The sequence below is a fragment of the Eptesicus fuscus genome, chromosome 7 (genome assembly GCF_027574615.1).
Source record: "Eptesicus fuscus isolate TK198812 chromosome 7, DD_ASM_mEF_20220401, whole genome shotgun sequence".
NCBI lineage: Eukaryota > Metazoa > Chordata > Mammalia > Chiroptera > Vespertilionidae > Eptesicus > Eptesicus fuscus.
The window spans coordinates 67,043,106-67,070,226 of record NC_072479.1 but is presented as its reverse complement, the minus strand read 5'-3'; the positions used below and the strand labels follow the sequence as shown (position 1 = coordinate 67,070,226).

At 37.3% G+C, this 27,121-nt stretch overlaps 1 protein-coding gene across 1 annotated transcript in view; it reads left to right on the top strand.

Moving 5' to 3' along the window:
- The window catches only part of LRRK2 (leucine rich repeat kinase 2), a 132,891-nt gene extending 120,455 nt beyond the window's left edge, over positions 1-12,436 (top strand). The window contains exons 45-51 of the mRNA XM_008140557.3: positions 126-319; positions 2,021-2,093; positions 3,398-3,582; positions 6,414-6,566; positions 7,990-8,198; positions 9,945-10,016; positions 10,630-12,436. Coding sequence (XP_008138779.2) covers positions 126-319; positions 2,021-2,093; positions 3,398-3,582; positions 6,414-6,566; positions 7,990-8,198; positions 9,945-10,016; positions 10,630-10,751 — 1,008 coding nt within the window. The 3' untranslated portion in view covers positions 10,752-12,436. The remainder of the gene's footprint in view (positions 1-125; positions 320-2,020; positions 2,094-3,397; positions 3,583-6,413; positions 6,567-7,989; positions 8,199-9,944; positions 10,017-10,629) is intronic.
- Positions 12,437-27,121: the final 14,685 nt, after the last annotated feature.

Here is a 27,121-nt window from a genome sequence, read left to right as displayed (position 1 = left end):
AAAAGCAAAAGAAAGAAATTAAAAGAGTTCAGTATGTGGATGGCAGAATATTTTTATTTTCTATAAGTTCTGGTCAGTTAAGCTAGCATCAGTTTCTTTAGAGTGTTTTTTTCTCTTCTTAACAGGAAGTTACCAATAGCAGAATACTGTGCCTCGCCTTGGTGCACCTGCCTGTGGAAAAGGAAAGCTGGGTTGTGTCTGGGACACAGTCTGGCGAGCTCCTCGTCATTAATACTGAAGATGGGAAAAGGATGCATACCCTTGAAAAGATGACTGATTCTGTTACTTGCTTACATTGCAATTCCATTTCCAAACAAAGGTACACTAGTAAATTTGACCATTGGGGTAAATTTACATATCTTTTAGATGACTTAAATGTGTGCAAATTATTATAGCATCAGCAAAGATTGCTCAGTTGTAACATTTTCCTACTGTTAAAGGGAATTGTGGGAAGCCACAAAGGTATTTATTTTTCTGTATACAGATCAAACTGAGGTATTTATAAAAAAAGCCAATTATTTCTTTAGGCCACCAGCCTTTTTCCTGGTTTTACTCCATTTTCTTTCTTTCTTTCTTTCTTTCTTTCTTTCTTTCTTTCTTTCTTTCTTTCTTTCTTTCTTTCTTTCTTTTTTACATAATATATTTTATTGATTTTTTTTTTTTTTTTACAGAGAGGAAGGGAGAGGGATAGAGAGTTAGAAACATGATGAGAGAGAAACATCAATCAGCTGCCTCCTGCACACTGGAGATGTGCCCACAACCAAGGTACATGCCCTTGACCAGAATCGAACCTGGGACCCTTCAGTCTACAGGACGACGCTCTATCCACTGAGCCAAACTGGTCAGGGCACTCCATTTCTTTATCATTCCTCACAACAACTTACCTTTGCAGGACCTCTTCAAAGATGACTTCTTATTCATTCTTTCTTTTAATATGTATATATCAATAGCTTGTTATGTGTCAATCTAAAACATATGGGGTAACTAACTATCAAATTGAAAAAAAATTAATTTATAAGTTGTTAATAGGTGAAAATACTTAACCATGATCAGTTGTTGGGATCTTATCTCAAAGGAAATTATCTAAATGGCATAAGTTCAGGTGTAACAGGTTAGTTGCTGTAATCTATGTGGCGGTATGATTTCCAGAAGCCATTAAGATTATTGCACCCCAAAACTCCTCTTTGTTAAGTCAGTAAATATTAGAAAATAAATATTAGAAAAATGTGAAGCCCAAGTGTTTGGCAGCTGACCATTTCAAGTAAACCATGTTTCAAATTTTAAAGTTGCAATTGTTTGAATAATGTCAAAGAAAAATTTCATCAGATGTAGTTAAATAAGCAAAGAAGACTTTATTGAAGACTATTGCAATAGAGGAGAGAGACTGGACTCAACTCTGCTGAAATAAAAGCTAGGGGAGTTTTTTTTATTATTTTAAATTTTATTGGGTTGACATTAGTCTACATGAACATATTGGTTACATGTGTGGATTACTAATTTACAAACTCGGTATGTAGGACCATGTGCCCACTACCCAAAGTCAAATCTTCTTCTGTCACCTCATATTAGGACCCCTTTCTTAACCACTCGAATGAGTAGTGGGAAAGTACTGGAAGACTTTGGGGTGAAGGGAAGTTGTCAATGAGACTGAGCCATCTGTCTTGGCAAATTGGTCCTTATTGGAGTTAGGCTGGGACCCTCCCTAGAGACTGGGAGGTGGGCCACTCTTTCTTGAATATATTTGTAAGAGAGGGTTCCAGGATTTTGAGAAAGGCCTATAAAACTGGCAAGAGGCTAGAAGAAGATTAACATCTCAACTGGGCTGAGAAAGAATTTACAGTTGTAAGGGTGTTTTTTTTTTGTTTTTTTTTTTAAGTAAATGATGTAAGAAAAGAGATCAAGGGCCTATAGTCAGGAAGAAACCTGTCTAAAGATTTAATCAAGCTAGGGAAAAGGTTAAGGCCACCTTGGTCAAGGTAAACATTCTTTTTGTAACAATTTTGACATTTTTTTCTTTTAGCAGGCAAAAAAATTTTCTTTTGGTGGGCACTGCTGATGGAAACTTAGCAATTTTTGAAGATAAAAGTGTTAAGGTAAATGTTGAATGCAATCTACATCAAATTTATTTTAAGTTCTTTGTTTTATGTATGCTCATCCCCAGCTCCTTCTAGAGTGATTATAAACTCCCTGAGAGCAAGGATCATAAATTCTGCTTTTTGTCTTTTTATTGCTTCATAAAGTCTTGTACACTATAGATCCTCTATAAATACTTGCCGATTGAGTGTATGCTTTATATGAAAGAAACTAAGGATAAAAATATAAATGAGATCTGATATATAATGTAGGAATATGAATAATTCTATTTTTATGTAAGCAAAGTTGATAATTACTTATAAATATACTAGAGGCCCAGTGCATGATTAAATCATGCACGTGTAGGGTCCCCTAGGCCTAACCTGCCATCCAGGCCATATCCACTGCCCTGCAAAGCCTAGCACGCTCCGCGGACACTGCTGGCAGCCTGCTCCCTGCTTTTGATGGCAGGAGGTCCGCTGGTGCCGGAATGGACACACAGCTCTCTGCTTTCGATCGCGGGGGAGCTGGGTGTCTGTCCGCTGGTGCACCAGGCCTTTCAAAAGCCTCTGGCGGAGGCTTTTGGCCTGGTGCTGGAGGGGACAGACACCCAGCTTCCCCGCTTTCAATGGCGGGGGAGCTGGGTGTCTGTCCGCTGGTGCCAGAGCAGACACCCAGCTCCCCGCTTTTGATGGTCAGTGGCGGGATGTGGGCTCGCTGCCCCAGAGGCCCCTTCTGTGCCGCAGCACAGCCATGGCACAGACGCTGAGCTCGCGTCTTCTGGCCAATCGTTGACATAGCGAAGGTATGGTCAATTTGCATATTACACTATTATTAGGTAGGATTATTAGGTAGGATTGTGGAAAAAAAAAAGTAAACAAGTTTTAAATCAGGTTTGCCATCAAATTTTTCTTTAGCTTTGAAGATATCATTTAACTTTCTGTTCTCTAGATTCTCATTTATCAATAAAGCATTTATTCATCTGTGGTTCCAACTATTCATTCAGAATTCTACCCCTTCATACTCCTTGTTATCAAAAAGCTTATCATCTAATGAGAGACAGAGAAGTAGAGTAAAATATGTAGTTTATTTCCGGTGCCATTTTTGTATGGAGAAGTGAAGAGCTTGGTTATAGGATAATATTTTGAATACTGGTTGAATTGACCTGTTTTTATAAATCCTTTAAAAAAATGTATCCTGAATTTTTATTTTAATGCCTGTAACCATATAAGATGGGAAAGTAGTTTTTAGAAAGCTTAAATTGTACAGTGTTTCATTCTGCACATACCCAGTAAACTGAATGTGTTTTCTCTTTGGGGCAAAGTGTAAAGGAGCTGCTCCTTTGAAGATACTCAATATAGGAAATGTCAGCACTCCACTCATGTGTTTGAGTGAATCCGTGAATTCAACTGAAAAAAACATTATGTGGGGAGGATGTGGCACAAAACTTTTCTCGTTTTCTGATGATTTCACCATTCAGAAACTCATTGAGACCCGGACAAATCAGCTGTAAGTTATTCCTGCATATGCAATTAATTTATCATTGTATTTGTGTTATTCTTTATAATAAAGTCAATAATGCTGTTGATAATCCCAAATGAAAATCTTTTAAAATACATAATTTATATTTCTATTATAAGATTAAACATTTATTATAGAAAACAGAAAATTCCAGAAAGCAGCAGGACATTAAAAAATCACCCAGCCTAATCAAAATTGGAGTAAATATGGAAACCTATCGTAATCTTAGGAGTATTTATCAATCTAAATGTTTAACCATTTTGTTATCTCTGTATCAAATCAGAAAAAGAATTTGCAAGGAATTATTTTTATCTATGGATTTTACATGTGTTTTGGATAATGTCCATTAAATATTGATTGTAGGAAACATAGGCACTCAGGTATTAAATCCTCTGTTGATTTGATAGTCCCTTTTATAGCAGAGTGAGTTATACTAATTTCAAGCAAGAATAAAATAAAATATAAATCTTGTTTCAATTTCAAAGTGTGTTTTAACTGAATCATTGAAGTTGGTTCTTGTTTATTACATTTCTCAGTGAGAAGCAGTGTAGAGTGGTAGATAAGAGCTTCAATCATAGTTCAGATATTGGCTTTGCCATGTATTGGTTATGTGAAGTTGTACAAGAACTTCTCAAATCTCTAGTCCTCTCTTACCTAAGGACTGTAATATACATTATTTCACAGGCATGTTTGGAGGACTAAACAAGAAAATTACAGAAAAAGCTTATAGAAAAGACATGGTCCTTGCCCTTAAGCATTTACATATACAATTTAGTGTCAGGGACACACTAATAAATATAATTTTATATTTAACTAGAGGCCTGGTGCACGGATTCATGCACTGGTGGGATCCCTCAGCCTGGCCTGCAGGGATCAGGCCAAAACCGGCTCTCCAACATCCCCCGAGGGGTCCCAGATTGTGAGAGGGTGGTTCTAGGGTGACGCACCTCGGAATCGGGCTCCCTACTCTCTGGTCCCAGGTGTGTTACCAGAGAATCACAGCTGCCAAGTCACCACAGCTCAGCATCTCCTGCGTTGAGCATCTGACCCCTGGTGGTTAGTGCATGTCATAGCTACCGGTTGGAGCATCTGCTTCCTGGTGGTCATTGCGCGTCATAGCTACTGGCTGGTCAGCCGGTTGCTTAGGCTTTTATATCTATACTAATAAAAGGGTAATATGCTAATTAGACCGGGTTGACCAGCCATCTTCCGGATGTCTGACTTCCTTCCGGACAAAGCCATGGTGGTGGTGGCCGAGGCAGAGGCAGTTAGGGGGCGATCAGGCCAGCAGGGGAGAGCAGTTAGGAGCAAGATCAGGCTGGCAGATGGTTAGGGGCGAACTGGCATGCAGGGGAGGGCAGTTGGGGGCGAGATCAGGCCAGCAGGGGAGGGCCATTGGGGGCGAGATCAGGCTGGCAGGGGAAGGCTGTTGGGGGTGAGATCAGGCCAGCAGGGAAGGGCTGTTGGGGGTGACCAGGCCAGCAAGGGAGGGCCATTGGGGGCGAGATCAGGCTGGCAGCGGAGGGCTGTTGGGGGCAAGATCAGGCTGACAGGGGAGGGCCATTGGGGGTGACCAGGCCTGCAGGGGAGGGCAGTTGGGGGTATTAGGCAGGCAGGCAGGTGAGTGATTAGAAGCCAGTGGTCCTGGATTGCAAGAGGGATGCCTAAATTGGCAGTCAGACATCCCCCAAGAGGTCCCAGATTGGAGAGGGTGCAGGCCAGGCTGAGGGACATCCCCCCGCGCCCCCCCCCCCGCCCTGTGCACGAATTTTATACACCAGGCCTCTAGTATATAGATGAGATCTATAATATTATGGCTATACTAGTGTGGAAAAAAGAATGATTAATTTATTTTTATAGGTCAGGGAAGAATTTCACAGGAGCTGACATTTAAGTTAAGCCCCAAAGGCTAACTAGAAGTTTGCCAATACAGATGGGGCCTATGTTAGCCAATCTGTTTGTAAAATATGTAAAATGCCAAATGTCCTAGGTTGAAAATTTGATATTTTAAAATGCTTGTCATTTTTCTTTATTTTCAAAGGGGGAAAGATGTGGATTTTTTTCCCCCTTATAACTTGACTGGCTTTTGTTGATGCAAAGGTACCTTTTGCTTTAATATTTGCAGATGTTGCCATTAAAATTTATTTTAACATCTTGTTTTATAACTCTAGGTATAGATGGCTAACAATTTTTGACAATGGATTTTTCTTGCCACATCATAAAGTCACTGATATTATGATGATATTTCTTTTAGAAACTATGATGTTTTGGATATTTGGGCAGTATAAAATTCTATAAAGAATAAGATAAGCTCTGGCTGGTGTGGCTCAGTGGTTGACCATCAACCTATGAACCAGAAGATCACGGTTTGATTCCTGTTCATGGCACATACCTGGGTTGTGGGCTCAATCCCCAGTAGGGGGTGTGCTAGAGGCAGATGGTCAATGATTCTCTCATGATTGATGTTTCTATCTGTCTCTCCCTCTTCCTTCTTCTCTGAAATCAATAAAAAAAACATTAAAGAAAGAACAAGATAAGATTAAAATTAAAACCAGAAATAAACATTAATTATGATCTTTAATTTATGTTATTATCAAGTGAAAAGTACAAAGTGACCAAAAATAAGTACCGTGGTAAGGTATATATTTAGTATATATTAGAAAAGTGGAAAAAAAAAAACAACCCTGCCAATACACTAGCCTATTTCTTTTTCAAAATGCTGTTAATATTTTATGAGCAATAAGAACTCATTCAGGGTCACATTACATGTTAAAATAGAAGAAAAATGAATAGTAGTGACCTTCTTTCCCCCCCCCTAGGTTTTCTTATGCAGCTGTCAGTGACTCCAACATCATAGCAGTGGTGGTGGACACGGCTCTCTACATTGCTAAGAAAAACAGCCCGTTTGTGGAAGTGTGGGATAAGAAAACGGAAAAACTCTGTGAACTAATAGACTGTGCGCACTTTTTAAAGTAAATTCATTGGGATTTTTTCCTAAATTTTATTTTGTTGCAGGAGGTACACAAGATCCACCTCTTAACAAAATTTTAAGTGTACAATATATTATTGGTGACTATAGGTCCAATGCCATTGGTTCTTTATTTTATGCCGGTAAGAGCTGTCTTGTCTTTATACTTCAAATTTTACAGACAGGGCAAGTATGACTTACTTTTCTTCCTTTCTATCTCTAAATGGAAAGTTAAAAAGAAAAAAAAAAACACCCAGAAATAAAATTGTTCATGCTTTTCAGCACCATGTCTTGGAATCTAGCAAATTTCATTTTTTGGGGAAAAAACATAGCATAATACTTACGGTTTCTTCAGGTATTATAGGGAATACTCTCTAATGAAAAAATAGTACATTATTTTAAATGACCATACTGTATTCATTGCTGGCTCTCCATCTAGTAGAATTATAGTATTGATATTACTAATAATTAGACTGTGGGTCCCAAAATATTGTGTTCTTAAGTAAAAGGTCACAAAATAATACAAAAATATGGGGGAGGGAGGCGCACCGGACTGACCAATGCACTAACTACAGAGGGAGGACCAAACCCGAGCTTGAGGGCCAGCTCTCAGTCTGACATAGCGAGCGTGTCCGGACAACCTCAGACTTGACATCAAGCACATCCTTTGTTGCTACTGCAGAGAAATAGGACCATCACCAGCCTGACTTGGTAGCCATGTTCTACTTCTGTTTTGTTTTTACTGAATACATTTTAATACTCTGAAGAACATTTAGATTAGACCCTATGTCCATGAAAGGAGACTTCAAAGTTTTCTTTCCTAGGATCTTCTTATCTTACAGCTTTTCCCCTGCTTGGGAAGGAGATTTTTGTGCAGATTTGCTGACAGTTCTGCCTGGTAAAGGGTCTCCTAACACCTGAAGTTCCAAAATAATTAGGATCCTTTCATTTCTGATACCTCTTTTTTGTGATGACTTATTCGTTAGCTCAGGGGGAAAATTTATCAATGTTTGTATTTATATCTTTTACATATAAATGATTATAATGTTATTTTTCTTTGAGGCTTTTATACTTCATGGAAAGCTTTTGAAAATAATGTTTTTCCTTCTTATTAGGAAAAATGTATTCTTTTTGTACTGGATTTTTATTTATAAATACTGTATTTATCTTATTGAGTTCAAAATTTCTTGAAGTTAAGAGGCAATTGTGTTCTGTTTGATCATTTGTCCTTCAAGTAGAAAAATATGGCCTGGTGGCATTCAGTGTAAAGCAAAATTAGTTTTGTATAATGTTAATGAAATATAATGTCTACTGTTATGCATTCATAATTTAAAATATTATATATTTGTGTATATCTATATAGACACATCTGTTGTATCACTTAATCATTGAAAGAGCATTAATGCATACTTTCTTTATGGTTTTAGGGAGGAAATGGTGAAAGTGAACAAGGAGTCCAAACACAATATGTCTTACTCGGGGAGAGTGAAAACTCTCTGCCTGCAGAAGAACACGGCTCTCTGGATTGGAACCGGGGGAGGCTACATGCTACTCCTTGACCTTTCGACTCTCAGGCTTATCCGTATAATTCACGACTTCTGTGACTCTGTCCGAGTCATGATGACAGCGCAGTTAGGCACGTGTCTTTCCTATGGGTTTTTCTCCTGTTCTCTAAGACTATAAAATATGTTGATCTTTAAGTTTTCCCTTCACTTTCCAGTGTCACTTGAAGTGTCTCAGAAGTTCACATAGTGAAGCACAGGACTGGGACACGTTTTGAACAGGTCATTAAAGAAACGGAGAGAGTAGATGCGCTCCACCCCATAAGGGGAGCAGATTATTGCAAGAGCACACAAGTCTGGGTTTTACTTCCTCTTTTGGTAAAATGGGAAATGGACAATGTTGAGTATTTTTTACTTTTGACCAAAGAAATGGAAGCAAATGTTTGTTTGTTTTTATTATAGTTTAAGCTTCCCACCCTTGTTAAAGAATTCTGATTGGCTTTTCATCCTATAAATAAATTTATATTGTTGTAACAAGATATGCTGAACTCCTTCCTCAGTCTACAAATATTGACAAATCATGATGTTTTACTCAAGACTGTATCTTTCCTTGCTCATTTAAATATGATGAAATCATGATGGTGCAAGGAAAATATTTTCTACATAAATAATCACATTTCATTCTCTACTTTTCACTAATTATTTGGTTTAAAATAATAATATTAGTATATGTACAAAGTTGATCACAAAAATAACATTATGGGGTTAAGGTCTATGAAGGTAGAATTTGTGTCGCTTTGGCAAATAAGTAATAAACTGTTTGATAGGGTGAAGAAAATAGTAAATTGTTTTACAGGAATATATTAAGGAGAGACAAGTGTTTCTCCTCCCCACGCCCCATTTTCCATGCATGGATATCAGAGTTGCCCGGGAGTTAGAATGAGGTGCTGCTAGCGATTGGTAACGGTCAGGACACAAGTCAACAAGCAGAGCAGGTGGTCTGTAGTGAGTTGCTCTCTAATCTTACTCCTCCAAGGTGGTTACATCCTCTCATTTAATTTGTGTGTACTTTGGGACCCATCAACGCTGTTCCCTACTGAGATTTTAGTGGGATTTCAATGGGTTTAATTGATTTTTAAAATAAAGATAAATTTAAATGTAACATACAAGATAGAGCATGATCTGGCTTCACCCACCTCTCTAGCCTACATCATTTGCCACATTCCTCCCAGCTCTTGCTGGTCTGGAATAATGTTTAGTCCATCTTAAATACCATGCTTCATACTGCCTGAAGGTTTTGCATTTTCTGCTGAGTTAACTTAGTTACTAATTAGAACATAAACTCCTGTGGGTTGGATTTGCATGTGTTTGTTCACCCCTTTATTCCCAGGGCCTGGCCTAGGCCTCAGACATAGGGGACTTTTGGTGACTATTTGTTGAATAAGTTAATGAATGACTTGAGGAGAAAAATGGCTTTGTGACAGAGTATCAGTGTATCCATCCATAATGCTCTCCATCCAGATGCTTCCCATTTGGCCAGTGCCTTATCAAAATCCTTTTACACACACAATCTTATGTAATATAACTTTTGGTAGAGGGGTAATGTATAAATATTAAACCCATTTTGCAGAAAAGTTAAGCTATTTTCTCAGGTCCACACAATTAATACATATTATAGAAAGGGGTAGATCACAAATTTTCTAACTTTAAAGAGTTTCTGGTCTTCTTGTAGAGCATTTTATTAAATATAATTAGGTGTCTCTGAAAAAGTGAAATGTAAATTAAATTCCAAGGTTTTGTGTCTTAAAATGTGAACTGTACATTTTTAGTCCAACTTACATTTTTTTAACAGAAAACTACTCTTTTTTTTTTTTTTAAAGGAAGCCTTAAAAATGCCATGTTGGTTTTGGGATATACCTGGAAAGATACTGAAGATATGCAACACCAAAAAGGTAATGTTTAATAGGATATTGTTTTCCAAACATAGTGTGATGATATGGATGATTATAATATGTGCTTTATACATTTATAGTAAGTAATACATATGCTATAAGACTTTAAGCATTTTTAATTGATAGCTTCTTTATAGTGCAAATAATTTAAACACAAATCTTCAAAATTAATTTTCAGTGATTTAGGGGTGTTAAATATTTATTTTATGACAAAGTAGAGATATCAGTCATTATAAAATTAGAACTACCCCAAATTTAAACTAAATGTGGACATTTTTCCTTGCATCTTACCTATCCATTTGATGCCTGATTTTGAACAGTGTTTGAAAAGCTCTATTATTTTCAGAAAATTAGATGTTAGGTTATTAAAGGTCCACATTCTTTTTAAAGATTTAGTTGTTAGTTTAACAATTTTTAAAAAACATTTCCCAAATGGAATCTTTATATATAAATGGCATCTTTATATATAAATGGCAATAATTTAGTAATTATATATAGGTATATTTCTATATACGCATTTGTCCAAAGTAACTGAATATAAATTAATGAAGTTAAAATAAAAATACCTTATGGCACATCTTTGAGACATTATTTCATTTTTTCATCTTTCTAGAATTACAATCTTGCTTGTCTATTTGGGACATCAATCTTCCACATGAAGTGCAAAATTTAGAAAAACATATTGAAGTGAGAAAAGAATTAGCTGAAAGAATAAGAAGAACAACTGTTGAATAAGAGGGATATCACACACATTTTTATCTTTGGATGGGAAAATTATTCTCTCTTGTAAATACTTCTTTAAAAAATGTTTACATATGAAAAGGGTATTCCCACTCTTTGAAGTAGCTCATGTGTATATGAAGGAATGTTTATATGTTTTATTTTAAAGGTAAATATTGTAAAAATAGTTACCATTGAAAAAGATCTATTTAAAGTATAAAATTATAATTCCTATGTATCCTAATTAATTTTATGAATTAAGTAATGAAAGAAAACCTATAAAAAGTACGTAATTGCAGCACTTATACTAAAATTTACAACGTGTAAAACTTTTTTGTTTTGTTATCCATAATGAAGGTAAACTTAATTTTACATTCTGTGCTTAAAACAAGACTATTGCTTGATTACTTTCCAGATTTTCTGCAAAGTAGATTAAAAATATTAGGACAGTTTCTCATATAATACATTCTTTCAGATTGCTTTTCAATGCAGTTATCATATGTGCTTGTAAATAGTCAATGCATTTGCACTAATAAAATCCTATATTGTAATGAAAGCCAATTGGTTGCTGATGCAAATAATGCATCTTACAACTTTACTCCATCTGAAAGAATGTGGCATGAAACCACAAAACGTACTGATGGAAAATGTCACATATTGCCAAAGCCCTCATATCCAGCCCTCTGTCTTTTCCTCTTTTGGTACCCTATCTTTGAATGTGGATGCCCTGAATTTTATAACATGTAAATGCAATGTTCAGTCCTTCCAGTGATAGTTCCATGCTTTTATTGAGATTCTCCGTGCTAAGCCAGACCACTCCCCACTTGGTACTCTTTCTACTCATCTCTTTTCTAAATTTTTGGCCCTGCAAATCCTACATCATTCAGATAGAAACCCTGTTTTCAGAACTGTAGAATCCTACAATTTCCACCCAGACCATGGGGCCTAGTATACAACACTCCTTAGTTTGCTGAAGAAGAAAGGAGCTTTAGCTATGATGGGTACTTCCTAATGTAATTTTCTAAATCATATATAAATTTTAAAAATATCATCCTGTAATAGGAGTATTGGGGCCAAATATATAGGTAACAATTTGTCATTTCTGCTTTAAATAGAAAGATTTGGTGAATCACTTCAAACAATTCCCTATGGTTGGATTATTCGTCTATGTAGTATTTTCAGGACTGACTGGCATTTTATTATATGGAGACTTTAGATTTGTTTATATTAAGGGTATTCAAATTATTTTGTAAAATTTTATTTTGTATTGGTTGTAGGTATACAACTTAGTGGTTAGACAATCATATACTTTACACAGTGTTGACCTCGATATTTCCAGTACCCCAACTGGCACCATACATAGTGATCTCAATATGATTGATTATATTCCCTATGCTTTATCTCCTTTCCTGTGGCTATTTTGTAACTGCCAGTTCATCTCTTTATCTGTTTTACGAAATGAAGGGTAATCAAATTCTTAACCTTGAATGACTGTACTTTTCAAAGGGACCTATGTTTTAATTTGTTATGTAGTTTTAAAAAGTCAGAAATAATGGAGCTGTTTGTTCCTGTGAAATTTCTCATTGTAACTTTGTATTTATATGCAATTTTTTTTACAAAAGACAATTATGGAGACATATATAAATGAACATTGTATTTAAGTGGAATAATAAACATTTTTTAAAGCCTGTTTGTGAATTTTAAAAATTTATGATAATGTTTCATTTTTTTCACATGTAGGTCTAGAATCCATCTAATATGAAACTTTGTATTTATCTGTGTATGGGACCAATCCACTACAGGAAGTGTTAACTGAAGTTTTCTTTTGAGGATTTATTCCATTTTCTATAATACAACTAGTTTTCAGGAATCCAGGATAAAACGTGATGGGCATGATATGTTCTATTTTTAAGTTCTCACAAAATTTTTTTCACTCGAAAAAATAGAAGATTTTATTGTTCTCCTGTCAAAAGGCCGGTCTGTGCAGGACGGGGCAGTGAGTTTTGACAGCAGGGAGGAAGCCCCTGCTTGCCAGCGGTGAGCGGTCCCACAGGACCACAATGACCGAGTCCTGGCGCAGGAAATCTTGGAGATGCAGCGCTCCGTTGACTGGTTTGGACTTCTTGCCACTCTGGGGGACCTCCTTCCCATGCCCTAACAGTGGTCGGCAACCTCATTAGTCAACAGAGCCAAATATCAACAGTACAACAATTGAAATTTCTTTTGAGAGCCAAATTTTTTAACCTTAAACTTCTTCTAATGCCACTTCTTCAGAATAGACTTGCCCAGGCCGTGGTATTTTGTGGAAGAGCCACACTCAAGGGCCAAAATGCCGCATGTGGCTCCTGAGCCACAGTTTGCCGACCACTGCCCTAGCACATGTTGCAGTGCCTGTCAAAAGCCTTCCCACCAGCTTCTTGTTGTTGATGAGCAGCTGGGTGTTGTTCTTGACCCACTGGGGAGGGGGCTGTGTTCAGTTCCTCCTCTTCCCGCTTCTGCAGCTCCTCGGGGTCACCGCTCTAGGGTTTGTTGAGGCTCATGGTGGCGGTGGCTGAGCTCTGGGAATGCTCCTGTCTCCTTCTTGCATCTTGCCTCTGAAGAGACTCACAAAATACTTTTTAAAGAATTGTTTACTCTTAAATACTGAAACAAAAAATACAATTTTATAGCAGCTGAGTTAAAAAAACACACAAAAACAAACAGGCACAGTGATTTAAACATGTTCCTGATCAGAGCCTTAAAATAATCTGCTCATCATTATCAAAACATCAGCATTTATCTTAACAGAAAAGTTTCTTTCGGGGAAGTTTTGCCTTTAAAAAAATGGACCCCTTCATCTAACTCTGGCAAGTGCTATTGATTATGCGTGAACCATGTTAACTACAATGCAACTTTTTATCGAGAGAGTAAGACAGATATTGATGAAACACAGCAGAAGTAGCAAAAAAGATGGTGAGCGTACAAATGTTCAGATATGGAGAAGAGATAAAGCCCAAAACCCTTGGGACTTTTCATCTCGATGTAATACATCACTGCAGACAGCGAAACACAGCCTGGGAAATGGAGCATTTTTCATGGGGAGCCATCAGCAATACAGTAAAATCTTAAACCATAATCACTTGGGAGAAATGGAATTCCTCATGCTCCATTCTGGCTAGTTTCCCACTCTGGGTGCCATGGCTTCCAATAGCAATTCAGAATCTGGCTGCTGATAGGACACAGATACTTGATTTTTTCCGATTCCTTAGCATTCAGAGGGCTCCTAGTACCTTGGCTCTCAGGCAAGAAGCAGGGAAGACCCAAAGGCCTGCAGCCTGAGCAAGTGTGAGTGGTGAGCAGAAGCCTGCTTCTCCTTCTGCACCCTCCTCCCGCTGTGTGGTTTCTTGGGAGTCGCTGCTTGGGGGAATCTCAGCCCAGGACGAAGAACAAGGAAAGGGAAGGAGTCTCAGCATCTGGGTCCTGGGGGCTGCTGCTTGGCCTCCGCGAGAATCTGCTGCTCCATGGCCATCAGGGCCTTGGAAAGTAACATGGAGAACCTTCTGTGTGTCACTCTGCCCCGAGCTTCCCCACGTTTGCTCATCTGACCACGCAGAGGAGGAGGCTACTATCCCCTTTTATTTATGAAAATACAAACTAGGGTGATAAATGCTGTGTTAGAAGTACTGCAGGAGAATAGAGAATGCATCTACTTGGCCAGAGAGTAGAAATTCCAGGAGGATCACACACACACACACACACACACACACACACACACACACACACACACACCCTGCGCTAATATTTCAGCAGAGCCATTCAGAGTGGGCTTAAGCATTTGAGGCAGAGGGATCACATGTGCACTTCTCTTGGGAAGGTGAGCTTATTTCATCCCACTCCTAGAGAATGTACATCTGGTTTATACAGTGGAAAGGTACTTTACCATAGTGGCAGCCCCGCGGAGGAAATGTTTTGCAAACTGATTGTCTCACGCTGTCAGTATTTTGCTTTCCTGTTATACATAGTATAGTGCAGATGGGGCCTATGTCAGAGTAATTAGGCAACTACAGATAGAAGATACTTGTAGGCAAAAGAAGGGTTTTCTGGCACTAAGATGCAGCTGGATTTCTGCTGCCAATCACCAGATACATACATCTTTGTCAAAGGATTGAACCAGAAAATCTTTGCTACAGACAGATGAATAAGAACATTGTTATTTTGACTTAAGTAACTGTTTTTAGAAAGAGATAAGTTTTCTTTTCTCCTTTTTTCCTCCATCCCTCCCTCCCTCCCTTCCTTTTTCTTATTTATTTTTTTGCCCATCACCATATCCCCCCTATGCCCTCTTACACCTCCATCCACTCCCCTTCTCTGCCACAATCACCACACATTGTTCATATCCATGAGTTTTTTTTTGCTCAACTCCCCGCCCCCCCTCTTCCAGCCCCAGCAGTCTGCCTGTTCTCTATGAGACTGTTTCTATTTTGCTTGGTAGTTAGTTTTGTTCATTAAATTCCACTTATGAATGAAATCATATGATACTTGTCTTTCTCTGACTGGCTTATTTCACTAAAATTCCACTTCTGGGAATTTATCCAAAGCAACCCAAAACATTAATTCAAAAGAATATGTGTACTCCTGTGTTCATTGCAGCGTTGTTTATAATAGTCAAGATTTGGAAGCAGCTCAAGTGTCCATCAACAGATAAGTAGATAAAAAAGCTGTGGTACATCTACACAATGGAATACTATTCTGCTTTAAAAAGAAAGAAAAATTTATCCTTTGTGACAGCATGGATGGACCTGGAGAAGAGATAAGTTTCTTAATATACTTCAGGATGTGGATTTCTTTGATGAAAGACTACAACTCAGGTTAAACAAAGTATGCCTAAAAAGAAATAGAAAAGGAACTTGTGCATTCAAATGAAGACTATTCTTTAATAAAATTTCATTTGGAGGCTCTGTGTTCATGTAATCAATGCTGCCATTATTACTCAATTATTAAAACTTACTTAAAGAGTCACTTTAAAAAAAGAATTTAAAAAAATGTCCCAAAAGGAACCAGTGAGAATAATTTCACATTTAGAGATAGAAAGACTTTGGCCTAAATTTCAGATTCAGCATTTACTAGGTCAGAGAACCAGACCAAGTCACCCAAGTGGCCAGAGAACCAGTTTCCTCATCCATAAAATGGCAAGAGTGGTATAGCCACCTTTTCTAGAGGGATGAGGGTAAAATGAGATCAATGCCCATGAAATCATGTAATTAATTCCCAGGCAAGTCACATGTAAAGAAGAATTAGCTAGGAAGAGGGTAAAGATATAAAAGGGGGGACATCTGTAATACTTTCAACAATAAAGATAAATTTAAAAATAAAGAAAAAGAGCACCTCCTATACTAAAAAAAAAAAAAGAGAGAGATTTAGATTCTGATAAATATATATGTATTGTCATCTCTAGAGTAACTGCTAAAAGAATATGAACAGAGTACAGCTAGTCTTGAAAACCCGGGGGTTAGGGGTGTCAACTACTGTGCAGTCCAAAATTTGAGTGTAGCTTTTGACTCAACAGAAGGCCTTTCATATCCATGAAGGCAAAGCCTGCATACAAAGGTCTGACTGTATTTATTGAAAATAAAATCCACTTATAAGTGGAATCTATATAGTCCAAAATAGTTGTTGAGAAAAAAAGGACTCATAGAATATTTTTAATCCAAATGAAAACAAATTAGTGAAGTCAAAACATGGAAAAATTTGGACATAAAAATATAAAATAGGTATACAATTAATATATCAGTGCTTACATTAGATGTAAATAAAATAAATGAAACAATTAAGACATGATTTTCAGATGATAAAAAAATAAGTCCATCAGTACACTATAAGATACATCTAAATTTTAAGAATACATTAATATTGAAAAGAAAATAATAGAAACACACACACAATCATACACATACATGCACAAGTAACAACTAAAATGAAGCCAAGGCAGCTAGCTACATGAGACAAAATGGACTTTAAGGCAAACATCATTACCAAAAATAAGCAGGATCACTTTTTTGAGGCCCTAGGCAGGGCACCCCAAAATATCCTGCTATGGCATATTGATTACTTTGAATCAAAGTTACTTGACAAGGGGCCGGTGCCAGAAGGGAACCTTACCCTCCCTTGTGTCCTGGAATTCAGGAACTAAATCTTCCATGTGACAGGTGTCCTCCCTGTACCGGAAAGACACCCCCTTATTGCCAGAGTTAAACAACTCGGGGCTTAAAGTCTGTTTAATTAAATCTTACTGCCTCTTTTCTAATTTACTATTTTGTTTAAATTCTTCTTAGTGAATACTCAAACCTTCCTTAGATTCCTTTCTAGTGAGCACTAACTTTTTATTTTTTGTCCGGTCAATTCTTCACAAGTTTATTCTTTCTTTGTCTAGAAAGTATACAAGGGTGCCTGGTTTAACCATCTCTTTGAGCCTCATTTTATTATCTGAGTATCATATTGTGGTGATTATCCCGTGCCGACATGTCAAATTGGTTTTTCTCTTGTTGATCTAATGTTTTATCAACTTTATTATTTTATTACTAGTCCAGCCATAGAACTACCAGTAAAGAAGGGTAGAGTTGGGGAATTCTCCCCCTTCCTGAGAAACTTATGGTGACAAATATTTAATTCACTGTGAAGATATAACTTACATTTATGTATATAGTATGTATTTGAATTGATATAATTACATATTCTCAAATACATAAAAAAATAAATGAGAAAAACTACAAAGAATAATTAGACATATCAGAGTGAGAGATTTTAACATACTGCTAAGTAATTGATAGAAGATTGGACCAGATTGAAGAAGAACCAATTAGTGAGAACAGAGGATTGACCAAAACAATGAACAACTTGAGATGATAGACATCAAAAGACATTGCAACTAGCCGGAACCGGTTTGGTTCAGTGGATGGAGCGTCAGCCTGTGGACTAAAGGGTCCCAGATTCGATTCCGGTCAGGGGCATGTACCTTGGTTGCGGGCACATCCCCAGTGGGGGATGTGCAGGGGGCAGCTGATCGATGTTTCTCTCTCATCGATATTTCTGGCTCTCTATCCCTCTCTCTTCCTCTCTGTGAAAAATCAATAAAATATATTTAAAAAAAAGACATTTCAACTAATATCTTTACCATATGTGGGTGTTATTTTCAACCACACAAGAAACATTTACAAAAAATGACCACGAATTGGCCCACAGTCATTAATTTAATTACTTAATTTATAAAGTGCTGAAATCATACAAGTGTATTCTCTTACCAGAATGGGTGGTGTGACAGACATAACAAAGCTTCTGTTAATCTCATGGAAAACTTTGAAGCTGTGATAGGGCTCAGAGTTGAACTAAGTTGGGGTGAGAGGCCCAGGCCTTTGTACCCACACAAACCAGTCATCAGAAGTGGGATGCCTGAGGAAGGCAGAATGACCTTGGGCAGAACAACACTTTCAGCAGAGATATCTCTAGGAGAAGGCTGGAAGCTAAGTTGACAATCTTCCCAGCGACTGAGGGGATGTGTCCTTCAGTTCCTGGTGGCATTGAACAGCATCTGTGATAGGAAACTAAAATCCCAATATGTTCCTAAAGTAATAAATGCATGTATAAATAACCAATTGCTTTGATCCCATTTGTTGATTCTTATGAAACAGGGATGACATTTTGAAGGACTTCTGACATACATGAGACAGAAGACACAAATAAGGATCCACCCAATGTGGACAGCTATAACCCAAAAGAGGTATGCTCTCAGAATAAAGGCGAAATAGACCCAACTCACTCATACTTTTGCAGTTCCTCAATCAAATTGTCTTGTTGCTGAGCATAAGAAGGTGGAGATAAAAGAATCTGAGGCACTGTAACTCTGAAGTCATGATAGATTTCCAGACTAGATTTACACCACATGTGGTTTTTTTTTTTTAAATCAGGAGATTAATTATTGAAAGCAGCTCCACTGGTAGTGTTTAGGTGCCTGAAAAAAGAAAACCTACATCTTCTATGTAGAAATGTACATTTATCCTATCTCACAAATAATAGAAATGAATTTAAAGGCAATAAACAGTGTACAGCCCACATAAACGAAGCCCACAAGAAAAGAGGACAACACGAGAGAGAAGCTTCAGAATCAACTCAGAGCAAAAGGAGACCAGCTAAGAGTCCAGACACTGGAATTGTGCAGCCTAGAATTCTGAGATTAAAAACAAACTTGAAAATTTCTTCTGGGCACAGGAAACTACAAATATAACCAAAGGGATGTGAAAACCAATCAAGTGAAACTTCTAATAAGAAAAAAAAATACAATACTAGTAATTATAATTAAAAGTGCCATGGATGGGTTTGATAGCATTATAGACATAGATGAAAAAAAGTGAACAAACTGGAAGTAAATCAAATAAATTTTGCACCATAGATAGAAAAATAGATTGAAAATATAAACTGAGGGTTCAAGAGTCTTGTACGATGGGATAAGAATGTCTCACGTAGAGCTTCTTGAAGTGTTAGAAGAGAGAATGTAAGGAAGGTATGTTTGAAGAGAGAGCGGCTAAGAAGGAGCTAGAGCTGATAAAAGATACCAACCTATGTATACACAAGAAGCCTGGAGAACCTAAATTAGAATAAATTAAAAGCCATTTTCCAAACTGAAAATACAGAACATCAAAGAAAAAGTCTTGGATGAGTCTCATAAACAGTTCTATGTGAGAGAAGCAACACAGAAAGAATGTACACAGAATACCTCCACTCATATAAATTAAAAGCCCTAATGTTCATGGATGCATGTATAGGTGGTAAAACTATAAAGCAAGCAAAGAAATAATGATTACAAATGTCAAGAGAGTGACTATCTCTACAAGAAGGGCAAGAATTCTTTTGAGAAGCCATCAGGTGGGGAGTAGGGATGCTGGGAAATATTCTATCTCTTGACCTAGTTGGGGGTTAAATGGGGTTTTGTTATATAATAGTTCCTTAAAGAATATATTTATGTTTAATGTATGTATTCATGTATGTTATCTCTCTATTAAAAATAAGACACACTAATTGACTTCCACTAAATGAAGTAAAATTGTCCTGAAAACAGGACAATTTAAATTTCTGTAGTTCTTATTTCTTCAGGTTTAGTTTTGATTTCCCCCCAGCCTGTCAAGTGTTAATAGGCCATATGGTTTAATAGGGTATAACATCTTAGAGATAATGAAATGAATCACTCATTTCTAGTTAACATCACTATATAATGCTTCATTCCATTTTAACATTACAATTAAGGCCACACAAGCAAAATAATTCTGAAAATTTAAGATGAGATTGTTGTGTATTGAGACAGACTAGGAAGTAGAGAAGAGTAGTAGGTTTGGTCAGATGATCATTTTAATTTAATTTTTGACATGTTTACTTAAGCTTCTTGTAAAACATACAGATGGAAATGCTCAGTAGGCAGCGGTGGATGCCGATCCAAGACCCAGAGGACATTGTGGAGACACAGGTCTATTTGTAAGCCATCTGTTGAGAGGTCATCTGTATCAGTTTGTTACGGGTTGCTATCGCAAACTGATGGCACCTGGATCTATTTTCTCCCAGGTCTGGAGGCTATGAGTCTAAGTAGGATCAAGGTGTCTGAGGGCTGTGAGGGAAGGAGTTGCTCCAGCCCTCTCTTCTGGGTCTGCAGATGACCATCTCTACCTGTGTCTCTACATTGTCTTCCCCGTGTACGTGGCTGTCTTCAAATTTCCCTTCTTACAAGAATACAAGTTATATTTAATGAGGGTTTAGCTTAATGACCTCCTTTTAATTTAATTACCCCTTTAAAAATCCTATCTCTAAACATGGTTACATTTTTAGGTACTGGGGATTAGGACTTCAATATATGAATCTTTGGGGGGGGGGGGGGGCGGGGACACAATTCATCCCACAACACTATTACTTTTAAAAGAGGAGAGTATGAGATGGCCAATGCAGAGGGTATACTGGAAAAAGAAGGGTCTGGAAAATATCCATATTAATAAGAGATAGAAGAAGGGACAGGTTGAGAAGATAGTTTAAAGAAGGAGGTAATCAGTGGAATCAAAGGGACAGACCATTCAATAAGGATCTATGCGGATTGAATAAAGCAAATGAATGTGGTCATGCAGCCATATATGGTGACTATTTAGAGAATAGTTTATAGAACAGAAGGCTGACTGAAGTGGGTAGAGGAGTATGTCCAATAAGAAGGTGCAATGGGAATGGAAAGACAGCAACGAATGTTCAAAAGTAGAAGAATGAACTTGGAAAGAAGCAATTGATATAATAATGTGGGGGTAATCATGTAGGACCAATGATAGATGATCTTTAAAATTATTGCTTTAGATTGAGCACAAACCATTTCAATGATACAAATGGAGACAGAAGACACAGACATAAAGCTATTATTGTCGGAAATATGGCTCACCACAGATTTCTTTATCAGAAGAAAGCCAGTATTCAAATTCCTCTTAATATTTTACTTAGGGAAATTTACACTAAGTTGTAACTACCAGTGTCACTGTAATATGCTCAAAATCTTGACATTTCTTGTTTACTTTCATAAAATCATTATCTTGTAAGTCTATTTTAATGTTACCAGTTTCTTCTGCCAACTAAATAAACTACTTTAAAAATTTTGAGAAGTTAAATTGGAAGTGGTTATTTGCCATAGAAAATTATTTATGCATATATATATAATGTTAAACATTATTTATATGTAAATAATTATATCCATTTAAATAACATTTATTTTAAAATGTAATTGTATTCTTATTTCCCTTGGTATGAAACTTCCCTTATAACAAACATTTTCTCATTTTTAGAAACTCAATTTTCCAATGCAATTTCAGATCATAATATATAAGAAAATAGGGAACTTCTTGTTCCGCAATACAAATAGATACTGTTAAACATTTTCTGTATTTCCTTCCGGTACAAATGCTATTAAAAGAACAAACTATCTTGCCCATACTTGTGCCATTGTTAATTTGACTGTTGATCTTTCCTCTGACAGTGTATTATTAGGTGTACAGACATTTAAGCCACATCCTTTTGAATCAAGAAGGAAACATTCAACAATTGTTCTTTTGATGGATATGCTTTTAATCTATGTACATCAGTTATGCAGTATATTTTTTGGTATTAGTAGATGATTTTATCAAGTTGATATACTATTGCCAAAGAGTTAAAGTGCTTAATTTACTTGTAAAAGCAAGCTACCCAGTAAAAAGTTCCAGAAAATATAACAGTCTGCCTCCTATAAAAATTATTTTCCTTTTAGGAATAATATTTAACATTTGCTAAGTTTATAGTTTTAATTTCTTGTAAAATACTTTCCTCTTATAATGCTATCAATGATGGAGACTTTGAAATCTTAGAAGGTGAAAAGAATAACCTACAGTGAAATCCTTGGAGCAGTTTGAAGAGGAAAGAGGCACTAGACTCCAACAGTTGTGTCTATATCAGGGGGACTCACTTTGTAAATTATATGAATGTTAATCACTAAGTTGTACACCTGAAACAAATAGAACATTATACATCAACTATAATTAAAACATAAGAATTATTCAAGAAAATAAGTTGTGGAAATGAAAAAAAGTCAGCAAGAGAAGAATAGAGGAAACAGCAAATGAGGTAGAAAACAAAAACAAAAAAACAACAACCCTGGAAATTGCAGAAGTCAGAGTGTAACAAGAAGGAAGAATTAATCAACTGTGTGTTATATGTTAAGAGGTCAATGAAACCAGGACTGAAAACTGACTGTTGGATTCCATTGTCCTTGACAAGAGCACATTTTGTGCAATGCAGTGATGGAGTGAAAACTTAATGTGAGTTGATTTAGTCATGAGATAATGAGAAGTCAGGAAATGGAGTCAATGAGCCCAAGTTACTTTGTGAAGTTTCATCATTAAGGGGAGCAGAGAAATGGGAAAGGAGCTGAAAGGGAAATGAGTTCAATGGTTTTTAAAAATAAAAGCATTATCGCCCAGCAGGTATGGCTCAGTGGTTGAGCATCAACCCATGAACCAAGAGGTCATGGTTCAATTCCTGGTCAGGGCACATGTCTGGATTGTGGGTTCAATCCCCAGTGGGGTGGGGAAGCAGCCGACTGATGTTGTTCTCTCATCAATGTTTCTATCTCTCTATCCCTCTCTCTCTAAAAAGAATCAATAAAAACATATTTTTAAATAAAATAAATGCTTTATTAAGATATAATTCAGATACCATACAGTGTTTTGGTTTGTTATATTTATTTATTTTTTTTAAAGAAGGGCAAATAATGGAAGTGTTTATACTGCTGGGAAGAATACAAAAGGGGAGGGAAAACCTGATGATGAGAATAGAGTGAATAAATTACTGGCATAATATAGTTGGGTGGAATCCAGTACACAAATGGGAGGGAGCCTTAGATGGCAGCACAGAGAGTTCATTTGTGTTAAGAAGGTAGAGTACATGGTACAAATACCAGTAATTAGGAATCTGGGGGAAAGGGAGCTTGTGTTTCTCTTTTGATGGCTTTATTTTACTCAGTAAACTTGGAAGTGAGGCCATTAACTAAGAGGGAGGACGGGAAGGAGGTATTGGATATTAGAGAAAAGAGAAAATATAAAGTAGAAGCATGTGAAAGCAAATGGCCTAGAAAATATAATTACCTGGATATTTTAAGGGCACACTTGGTAACAGATTTAAGAAAAATAAGTTAGCACGACTGTGTATTTTTATCGTGTCATATTAATCTACATGCAATATAGAGTAGAGGAATTTCATTTAAGCCATTTAAGCCATAGTTGGGGGTTTTCCAAGCAAGTATAGACAAGGCCAAGGAAGTTAAAAATTTATGCAAGGAAATATTGATAAATGATAGAATTTAAACAATGTCAGAGGGTACCTGAATTGATGAGAGGAGTGAAGCCAGAAGATTGTTGGAATTAGACTACTAGAATGAGTGATCTGGAAAGAGAGAAGTTGGAGTTGAGACTTCAGAATGTTTGAAATTGCATTTGACTTTGTTCAAAATGCATTTTCCATCTAGAATCCTTCCCTGATTCTGCATGTCCAAGTCCCAATTTTTTTTCTTGCTTCAGCCCTTAAAAAATATCCTCTCCATGATATTTTTCATGTTTCTCCCAAGATAAAAGAAATCCCACCTTATCGGAATAGACATTTCTCCACAGAGGACATACAGATGGCCAATAGACATATGAAAAGATGCTCAATGTCACTAATCATCAGAGAAATGCAAATTAAAACCACAATGAGATATCCCTTCACATCTGCCAGAATGCCTACCATGAATAAATCAACAAACAGCAAGTGCTGGCAAGGACATGGAGAAAAGGGAACCTTTGTGAAATGTTGGTGGGAATGCAGATTGGTGCAGCCATTGGGGAAACAGTATGGAGTTACCTCAAAAAAAAAAAATTAAAATAGAACTGCATTATGACCCAGTGATTCCACTTCTGGGAATATATCTGAAGAAACCCAAAATGCGAATTTGAAAGAATATATGCACCCCTATGTTCATTGCAGCATTGTTAAAATAGCCAAGATTTGAAAGTAGTCCAAGTGTTCATCAGTAGAAGAGTGGATAAAAAAGCTGTGGTACATTTATGCAGTGCAATACTACTCGGGTGTAAAAAAGAAGGAAATATTACCCTTTGCAATAGCATGGATGGACTTGGAGAGCATTATCCTTAGTGAAATAAGCCAGTCAGAGAAAGACATGTACCATATAATTTCACTCATAAGTGGAATCTAATGAATAAAATTAACAAAATAGAAACAGACTCATAGATAGAGAATAGACTGACAGCTGTCAGAGGGAAGTATGGTTGCAGGGCTTGATGAAAAAGGTGAAGGGGTTAAACAAAAAACCCACACAAAACTCATAGACATAGACAACAGTATAGTGATTGCTAGACAGGGAGGGTGCCGCGACCTGCATGGCAGTGTTCAGGATCTGAAGGAGGGGCTGATGCACAAATGAAAATTCTATACAAGAAATATGAATTTAGAAGGCATTGGGGGCCAGAGGGTGTCTCTTTCATGAAGAGCACACTGACCTCTGGCCAGTCCACTTTTTATTTACTTGAATACACATTTGCCCTTTAGCAATGCATACAGGCATATAAAAGGTAAAATTTGGTAAACAGTGAAAGGATTATCAGGTTAAGGAATTGCCTTGAGCCACCGCTATCTCAACAGATGAGGTGCTTAGTGTCAGCTCTGTTAATGCCCAAGGTCCATCGGCCTCCGTGCACTCTTGTGACAGTATCACCAAACGGTGGCTTCATGCAGGAAGGGAGTAAGGAGAGGTAGGAGAGATAAATGGAGATGGAAAGAGACTTAATTTTGGATTGGTGAATACACAATACAATATACAGATGATGTATTATAGAATTGTACACCTGAAAGCTATATAATTTTATTAACCAATATCAGCCCAATATATTAGATAAAAAAAAAAAATTGTAAGAACAAAGAAAATAGTTTTCAAAGAGCAGCCCAGTGCTGAATAGCTATAAATCAGAGGATTTGATGAGTTCAGGATGCTGCTAAATGGGGCATTTATGGACCAAGCTGAGCAAACCAAATAGTTCATGGACAAATAAAGTCAGGAGTGTGCTCAGTGTCTGGTTTCCAGACTTCCACTACCCCTTGGCACCTCACTCTGATGCTCACTCTCATTTGTCTTTTAGAGGCTACTTTCGGATATGCTTGTTCCTTTTATCCCCAAAAATAATGACCTTTAAGCCTAACAATAATAATAATTGGCTCCTCAGAATGCAATTTTGGAGCCTCAGTTTTCATTTGGTTTTTTTGTGACATTTCATTTTGGTTGGTTGTTTTTGTCTTCTGCAAAGTTCACAGCACAACTAAAATCTGCAAATAAAAATCTATTATTTTTAGTAAAAACAGAAAAAAAAGAAAAGAAATACCCCTTTCCTAGAGCAGAGAGCACACGAGTAAAAGCATTCACTATCCACCTGTTTATTTCCTTTAGGTTACTTAGGAAATGAGTGGATAAAGGGGAAGGAAAGGATCCATATATATTTTCCCCCTTTTCTGGGCTGCTTCTGCTTTTCTGGAGAGAATACACAGATGACTGTTTTCCCTTTAGCTACTGAAGTCTTTTCTTGGTAGTGATGGTAGCAGAAATAAAGCAGATTCTCATCAAAGTGAAGGAGTTGGCCCTTCTATTTTTCAGGCCCACCTGGTTGGTACTGGGATTCCTGGATTGTTACTCCTCTCTGCCTTGCTTAGCACAGGCCAGACATTCTCCTCTTAGACCCTAACTTGAACTTCCTCCCTTCACTCTGGAATACCTATTGTATTTTCCGGCGTATAAGACGACTGGGTGTATAGAAGATTTTCCTGGGTTAAAAAGTCGTCTTATACGCCAGAAAATACGGTACATATAAAATTCATGCATGGTACTTTCTGTTTAATTTTATTACTGTCTTAAAACATTCTTTTTCTGATATTCTCATTTTAATTTCTTCTACTTATTTATATATCCACTAGAGGTCTGGTGCATGAAATTCATGCACTGGGGGAGGGGGTGACCCTCAGCCCAGCTTGCACCCTCTCCAATCTGGAACCCCTCGAGGGATGTCCGACTGCTGGTTTAGGCCTGTGGGATTGAACCTAAACTGGCAGTCAGACATCCCTCTCACAATCCAGGACTGCTGGCTCCCAACCGCTCTCCTGCCTGCCTGCCTGATTGCCCCTAACTGCTTCTGCCTGCCAGCCTGATCACTCCCTAACCACTTCCCTGCCAGCCTGATCACCTAATTGCTCCCCTGCTGACCCAATTGCCCCCAACTTCCCTCACTTGCCGGCCTGATCACTCCCAACTGCCCTCCCCTGCTGGCCCGGTCGCCCCCAATAGCCCTCCCCTGCCGGCCCAGTCACCCCTAACTGCCCTTCCTTGCTGGCCTGGTTGCCCCTAACTGCCCTCCCTGCTGGCCCGATCGCCCACAACTGGCCTCCCCTGCCGGCCATCTTGTGGTGGCCGTCTTGTGACCACATGGGAGCAGCCATCTTGTGTGAGGGCATGAGGGTCAATTTGCATATTACCTCTTTATTATATAGGATATATAGGATTATGAAGTCCATGATAAAAATGTATCTTGTTGGAGCATTATGTATCCTGTGAATAATAATGCTATTTCTATAACCATGGTGCATTTATATACCTTAGTATGTCAGTATCTATACCTATATCTCTGTGAGGGTTATACATTTCTCAAAATACCTATTGACATATCAATAAATAAAGATTTCTTTGTTTCAAGGTAGCCTAATGTTTAAAATATGTTTTTTTTTTGTGAAGGAAGAGGCAATTGAAATATTTAATTACAATATTTGAGTTT